We start from the raw sequence: 7,828 nt of genomic DNA on the forward strand, positions 1-7,828 counted from the left end.
TATGCACTATTCATTCTGTTCGTCGGATAGATACACCAAAAAGCAGTGAACTGGGGAGGTAAACGATTCAGATAAATGAGCAAAGAAAAAGATTTCTCATCTTTGACTGAGATGTAGAGGGAAGAGTAAAGCTAGTTAGCAAAATCTGAATACGGTTTCCTCTTTATGGCGAATATGGAGCCGAGCAGCAAAGAATTCGCACCTGGAATTTACCAGAATAGCAGCGCTATAACGAAGATACCTACATCCTCCTCCAATTTCTTTGTGGAAATTAATGAGAACTCATCACGCGTTGGAGTGAACGCATCTGAATGACGTTCGAATTAGGATTGAAGAGATTTCTCAGTCATTTCGACGCGGTGGGTCCTCGAACATAACATTGCGAGAAAGCGTGACGGTATCCATGGTGTATATTGGTGTCTTCTCATTTGTTATAAAAGCTAATCTTTTCCTTTCCTCCACTTTCAAGCAAAAATCGTTCAACAGGCGAAACTCTAGCAGAAACTGTGGCAATTCCCGGTCACTAAACAATGATTCGCCTTATACTTGTCGTACTACCGAATTCCAGACGCAGATATATGAATACATCCGAACGAGTATAGTTTACCCCCTGTTGCTGCACCATCTCAACTCCTTTGTAAATCCTCTTTAGAAGAGGCTTAAGTTCGTGCGTGCTAAGCCACGTCATTGTCTTCATGAAATTTCCTGGAATCGATAAGATTTATGAAAAACTGCTCGCAAAACTTCTCGAGCAACATCTTTCAAGCACATTAATGATAAGTTTTGTATCGAAACTGCCGTAAATCCGATCTAAACGCTGCACAAAATGTGGTAGCATGTGACCATGAAGGCTACCAGCACAACTAAATAAAAAAAAAACTTTGAAAGCCTCTTTGGCAACTACCAATCAACTTGAAAAACCTTTTTAGCATAATATGAAGCTGTGAAGCCGAATAGGAAGCTGAAGATCAATTCATTGCTGTGTAATTTCCTCGAGAACTTCTTTTTTTTTAAGACTGATGAACTCCAACAAAACGACAAGAACATTTATCGTGTAGTGAACACATAACACTTTGCGGATTAGTTAAAAAAGAGACAATGACAAAAAAATTAATTTGATGGGGTTATAAGCGCCACCCCATGAGTATCAGAATCCCATGCATAGATTTTATCCGCTAACAACGATGAATTCGGTCGTGTTTAACACACATCCACATAAAACTGCATTCATTCTTATGAGCTCCGGAAATAACACGACAATAACAAGACCGGAGGAATCGTCAACAACATCGCGGAGACAACAAAACAACCACAGAGTGACGAAGTTTCAAAGACGACGGCGCTGTGAGAAAACTGTTATAAAACTAACTCTTTCAGGCATCATTCTCTTCGCCATCCGAGCCTCCTTCATCGTCAACCTTAACAGTAATGATTTTTTTTTATGTTGTTAAACGATTGTAGACGGTTTTTTTTTACATTGAAATGAAACGCTTTGAGTGAACAAACTCCGCTCATCAACAGGTCTTCATGCTTGAATAAAAACAAGCCAGATAAAATTACTAGATAATCAACAAGAAAAGTAGGGATGTTTTTTTTTAAATGATAAGTTCAGCTTACAAAAATCACCACAGGAGCGAGTTAACTTTTAGTTTTTCCACTCAATGGAAGAGCTACAGAAATGGCTATGTATACTGTTGATTTGTTTTGTAAATAAGAGGAGCATGTTAAAAACACGATCTGTGAGGCAGTTTTCTTCAGTCAGTCCTCAAAAAAAAGAAGACCGACTTTTCATTTTTAGTATTGAGGACGGGAAGGCTAGTAATATTAAAGTCGTCTGAGTGAGTGAAGTTACACCTTTCTGCGTCCAAAAGTAAGAGCAATTCCTTGCCAAAATAAAGTGACAGAAAGATTAACATTTTGCTAAACAAAATACTGCCACTCAAGCTACTGCGGAAAAAAAAAACTCCAAGGACTTTAATAGTACCTCCTCGAGACCTTCTTCATCGTCAATCAGTTCTTCAAAGTCGTCGCCCGTTTCTTCCATTTCTGGTAAGAGGTAGTATTGGAGTGGATTGGGCCACATATCATCTTTGATGACCTAAATTACCCTTTGTTAAATCTGAGTTGAGGAGGGGAAGGATTTGAGAGAATCCTACCTCAGCGATATCGTCATGTGCTGGGTCAACATTTTCAGAAAGCCACTCAAAAAAGGAAAGAGGTGATGAGGAATCGCCTTTCTGTAACTCAACTAATCCAATTCTTATTACGTTGAGAAACAAAAGATACAAAACAGAAAAGAAATTGAAAAATGCTATTAAAAGACATAATTAACAAACTGTAGTTTACCTTGCCTAGATTTTTGCCTTCCTTCCATCGAATTGTGGTACCAGTAGTTGAAGGAGTGTCACCAAGATTATATTCCTTTTCGATCTTCTCATTTTCAAAAAATTCGTTTGGTGTAAAGAAAAAGCGCAAACGGAATCCACTCTTGATATCATCAAATTCGTCAACCTGAAGCGAAGAAAATCAGAAAACAAAGGGAGGCAACTACGAATCAGTTAATTACCCACTAATTCTAAAAGTTAACAAACATCGCCCAAAATGCCAATTACAGTGCCATTTAAAAACAAAACGAATACCTCAATATTGCTTAGATGAGCCAAAGCTTGTTCTTCGCTCTCGTCAATTATTGAAGACAACTGAGGATGGTTGAGAAACTAAATATTTTTTGGTTGGTTGAGATTATAATAAGAGATAAAGTAGAGTACATTCACATAATTTCTTAATTGAAACAATGAACATAAATTCAGTTTCATGCAGAACACTTACGAATCTGTAAAACTGGAAACAATATCCAAAACTCATCCAATATGGATGTTCTCAATTAATATTTGAATTTGAACCCTTTCTCAATTGTTGTAGCAGTCGTATGTCAAAGCAGATAAACAAAAATGTACGAACACTTCATCAACTTCCTATAAAATTAGTACCCGTTTCACAATTTGCTCCTGACCTCCGATATTCTAACACGAAAGTACTATCATGAGTTCCCCCGGAAAATACCCCCAACAGCACCCACCGTTTGCCCACTGGAAGATATCCGCCAAGAGAAACTAAAGAAATATCTCTACTTTTGTTTTCGTATGTTTCTCGGTGAATATGAACGTTTCAAGGATCACATGAGTTAATGACGAAGTATTATAGACACTTGAGGAAACTCTGAACGAATTGACCACTTTGACGGAGCTTCTACGTGAAAAAAGTGCGCATTTAGAGTTATTTTTCTCGTTTCTGTAAAGACAAAAAAGAAAAATTTTCCTTGGTTAATTTAGCTGTCGTGAAGTTTCGAATTTGTAAAAAGTATATGGATATAAATGTAAAAACATATGTCTTATGAACTATCAATATGTAACATATTTATCAACAAAAATCTGTTTGAGATTGTTCGTTTTCAAGAGAATTAGAAAATAAAGTCTGTTAGGTTACGAGTGAACTTTCTAACATAACTGACAAACAACGGTGAACTGCACTAGATACAATTCATTCATATTTCTAGCATACAAAAAAACACCCTTACAATAGTCATTCATTCAAGTTACTACTTTTTGCTCTTCACTTGTTTCATTCAATATTCTAATAAAGAAAGGATCGAAGGGATAAAATAAAGGTTCAAAAACTAACTGCAGTACACCAGAAGTTGGGGATTTTCTTGATCATCTCGCATCGTTTCTCATACTGAGGCCTGCGAAGTAGATTGTATTTCTGCTCAACCTGAACATTGATATTTTCATTGAATGTGAAGGAAAGATCAAATCACCAAAGAATTCGAATTCCTACAGCTGGACAAGAACTCATATTGAAGTTTCGCTTCGAATAATATATTATAAGACATATTTTGGAACTCAGATGCTTAAAGATGTAAAAATGAAATCTCACTTTTCTTGAACAATCGTCTACCTGAAACATTCCTGTGTGGGCATTACTTGGACAGTTTTCATGAATCGTGGCCCATTTGTTTGAATGGTAAAAGACATTAATACATCAGCGAGGTCATACTATACATTCAAACGAAGTTGGAAAATTCTCCACTGCGAAGTTGGCGGAAAGAGTTGATCGAGATTTGCATGCGCAGAAAACCATCTCAAACAAAGTCGTAGAACTATTTAATTTGTCACTTTGTTAGATGTATACACCAACTGATTAGTAACTATAACCTTCGCTGCACTAACAAAGCAATGGAGAAACACTAGCTCCTCATCAATAGACAAATTTCTATCTGCTTATTTACAGACAACTCTCCATTAAGGAAATTGGTACGGTTTTGCTATTACTACCAATTCTGGTCATCAAGGAATTAAGATTTCTTAGTGAAAACTTGACAAACGCCAGGAGATCAATAACTTAGAGCAAAGAATATTATAAAGATCATGAATCCGAGAAATTGTGCATACAACTGGATGTATTTTTGACATTTGATCATTCTTCGATAAGAGAATATTTAATTTTACGTTCACTTGTATGACAATATTATTAAATACATTTCCGATTAAAAAAATGTTGTATAGACTTGATTAGTATGCTATTATGAATATCTGATCAATCAGGCCGCTTTATTCGCAACTACAGTACGTGCAAATGGACATACACGGGATCCTGTACGTTCATACGTTTTAAAAGTTTGAAACGTTCAAAGCATTGCAATCGTTTGCTTACAAATGCACGACTGGACATGTTTTTTGGGCACAAAAATCGTGACTTTCAATAGAAGCCTGCCGTTTTCGTAACTATAATATTATCATTTTAGTAGGAAACACGCAACCATATTTCCCTTATCCTGTAAATGTTCTTTTCTTTTAGAAAGAAACACTCACAGAGGTCTCTCACTTATATGAACGTGTTTTAGATGAAAAAGATAGTAAACGAAGGCTACATACTTATGAGTATTATATAATATTTTTAATAAACTCGTAAAAATTAAAAAGGGGAATGTATTTTGCGCCTTGAATGTTGTCTGTTTGGTGGAATCAAATCTGGCTGCTCTTTTACTCTAGGTCCAGAAGTTACATAAGAAGGGTTTAAGGGAGGATTTCCAAATTTTGGCGCAGATTCGGGAACACTACCCGACCAAATTTATGGGAACAGTTCTTTTAACACAGCAAATAAATCATGCATGTATAAGATCACTAAGGATGCAAAACGTTAAAGAGATCATCCTCTCAGTACAATGGCTAATTAGTGTTCTCACTTCAATTTACGGTGTAAATGTACCTAGAATATCTGTGAAAAATACCCTATTGAGAAAAGTAGCACCTACCAGCTCATAAAGTATAACTAGGAGTTCAAATATGTCTGGTTTGACTTCTAAACTACCTAGTTTGACCAAAGCGAGAAACTTTAATTGTCGATCGCATGGAATACTTATTAAGTTGACTATCGCTCGAATCCTGCGAATGAAGCAGTAAGTTTCGTTGAGGAACAATTTCTGTCAATTTGAAGAATTAAAAAACACAAATAGAACTCATACTTGATCACCTTTATGGTTAACGCCACATCCGTACAACTACACTGAAACTGTATATACACACAACTGTATATTTACATGAATATAAAAGCATACGAAAAGGGGCTGATATCACTTCGAAAAGGAATATTCATTAGTAAAATAGATTCCCGTGGAATGATTTGCGGGCAATCCCAAAGAACAAGAGGAATTTTTGAGAAGAAACTAGTTTCCCTCTGTGAAACGCCTCTCAAAATGCCCCATTTCAAATTCTAGACTTTCTGTCTACGCTAAGAACTATGTATCCGAAAGGTTTTTTTTGTCTCGATATTCCCCAACATTTAGTGAAATGTGTAATCCTAAATAATCAAGAAGAAAACTCTTTTCATTTCATTTTCCACATTCTACCTCGACAGTTCTTAAAAATCTTCGGATTTTTTTTTTCGAGCAAAATTAATGGAAACATGGTTGTCTCCTGCACAGACATATTTGCAATTCATCTTCGGCATTGAGCCTGCTTATATAACTTAAATAATATTGGAAGGGAATTGTGGCACCCCGGCACAGCTAAAAGAGAGAATCAGTTTTGGATCTCTCCACTCAAATAGCCTAGCGGTTAGGAACGTAGCCTTCTAATCAACCAACCAGTTCAATCCTTTCTTTCCGACACTATCTTGCTGGATTCCGGAGCACATGTCTACGAGAACAAGGAAACTATGTTCCCCACATTTACCAATCCAATACATCAGCATTACGATAGCATCCGAATAAAAGCAGAGTGCACAAATGCAGAAACTACAGTACTCACTCTCCGAGCACCGGATCCATTCAGAACAGAATATAAGAAATTAAAAAATTTTCACGGGTGCCATGAGACTATGAATATACTCCTGGCTATGATATGAAACAAAAAACCCTTGTCTGTAAAAAAAACGAACAAAAATAAACTTGACCCTGTTTCTTAGAGTTCGAATTCGACGCCACAAATTACGCACGGGAATTAGCGAGTCACAATAGTTCAGTCCCCATAACTCGAAGCAACCCTTTCTAACAAATAAATCCATGAAATGGCATTAAAAAAATCTCGTTCTCAATAGTAAAACACTGCTAGCCTACTCGAAATGAACTATAGGGTCAATTTATAGTCTACATTTTTTATCCATAACCCAACAGCACTGCATTGATCCTACCTTTAGAATCTCTTCGGATGCTTTCTCATTTAGGCCGTCGATTTCATTTTGTACAGCATCGATTTCGATTAGGACCTTCTTCGTCTCTTCCGGGATGCCGCTGAGGTGCTCCGGTAACGCCTCGGTCTTGGATTTTTTCGTTGCTGGCTCTCCAGAGGACATCCTGTCAAATAGAAAGAGGTGGTTACTTACTTCTGTCCGCATTTTCTTCGGGTATTCCTTAGGAAGCAAGATTTTATAAGGAAACATTAAGGCAATGAGAGTGAGAATTAGGAGAAAAAACAAGGTGCACTCGCCCAACGGGTGAAATGACCCAATGTCTTTCGAGGGGAAAACTACAGACAAAATCCCCCTTAGGGCTTAACCCGAAAAGGACTGACTATGTCTAGAACAACAACATGCGCCCCTATCACAAACACAAATGACAATAAACGTATGAAACCTCCCGAAACTTTCTAGGACTTGTTACGATGCCAAATTTTGAGTTGCCGCGCAATCACTCCGCATGGGACCGGCAATGCATTCGCGCTGCGGTTGCGTAACGTTTCGATTTGGCACGGGTTGCCGATGACGTCATCCTCCTCTCACTTCTTCTGACTTGCGGCTGTTCGCCTCTTTCTGTCCTGTCCGTCCTGCTCTAAGGCGACATGCCGGGCTAGCTTATCCTGTTCTCTTCTTACATTCTTAACCATCTTAAGGATGTGTGTTAACTTTATGGCCGAACATTTTCCTTCGTCTTCCTCTCGAATGCGTGGGCGCATCATTTGTGCAGCCACGTTTTTCGAAAACGTCATTTAGTCGCTTCATTCGCTTGGTTTTCCCCACTTTCTTCTCATTGGCGGGATCTGTGCTTTTCTTCGCAAATTCAAATAGAAATTTCCTAGATCTAAGAATTAGACATTGTAAAATCAGTTGAGAAATCGCTCTCTGCTATCAAGCGGTTATCTTCGTTTTGTTATCGACAGCATTGGGCCCAGCACTGAAAATAGAATTGTAGAAATAAGGTTGTGACATCCCTATCTAATCGAATTTGAAGTTATGATGAAGGTGATTATGTGGATCTTTCATCCAGGATGGCTTAGAATGGAAATTGATAGTCTTTTGTTTCGTTCATGAAGGTTCCTTAGCACATTTATAC

The 7,828-nt window shown here is 37.5% G+C and overlaps 1 protein-coding gene across 1 annotated transcript; it reads right to left on the reverse strand.

The window, feature by feature from the left end:
- Nucleotides 1–1,373: 1,373 nt before the first annotated feature.
- On the reverse strand, nucleotides 1,374–6,852 carry RB195_003502 (uncharacterized protein; the record flags this gene model as incomplete). Its single annotated transcript, XM_064201183.1, has 7 exons — nucleotides 1,374–1,418; nucleotides 1,985–2,098; nucleotides 2,157–2,237; nucleotides 2,347–2,511; nucleotides 2,640–2,717; nucleotides 3,682–3,771; nucleotides 6,691–6,852. 7 exons carry the CDS (start codon nucleotides 6,850–6,852, stop codon nucleotides 1,374–1,376), a joined length of 735 nt encoding a protein of 244 aa, XP_064057064.1.
- Between the last annotated feature and the right edge of the window lie 976 nt (nucleotides 6,853–7,828).

The sequence above is a fragment of the Necator americanus genome, chromosome IV (genome assembly GCF_031761385.1).
Source record: "Necator americanus strain Aroian chromosome IV, whole genome shotgun sequence".
Taxonomy (NCBI): Eukaryota; Metazoa; Nematoda; class Chromadorea; order Rhabditida; family Ancylostomatidae; genus Necator; species Necator americanus.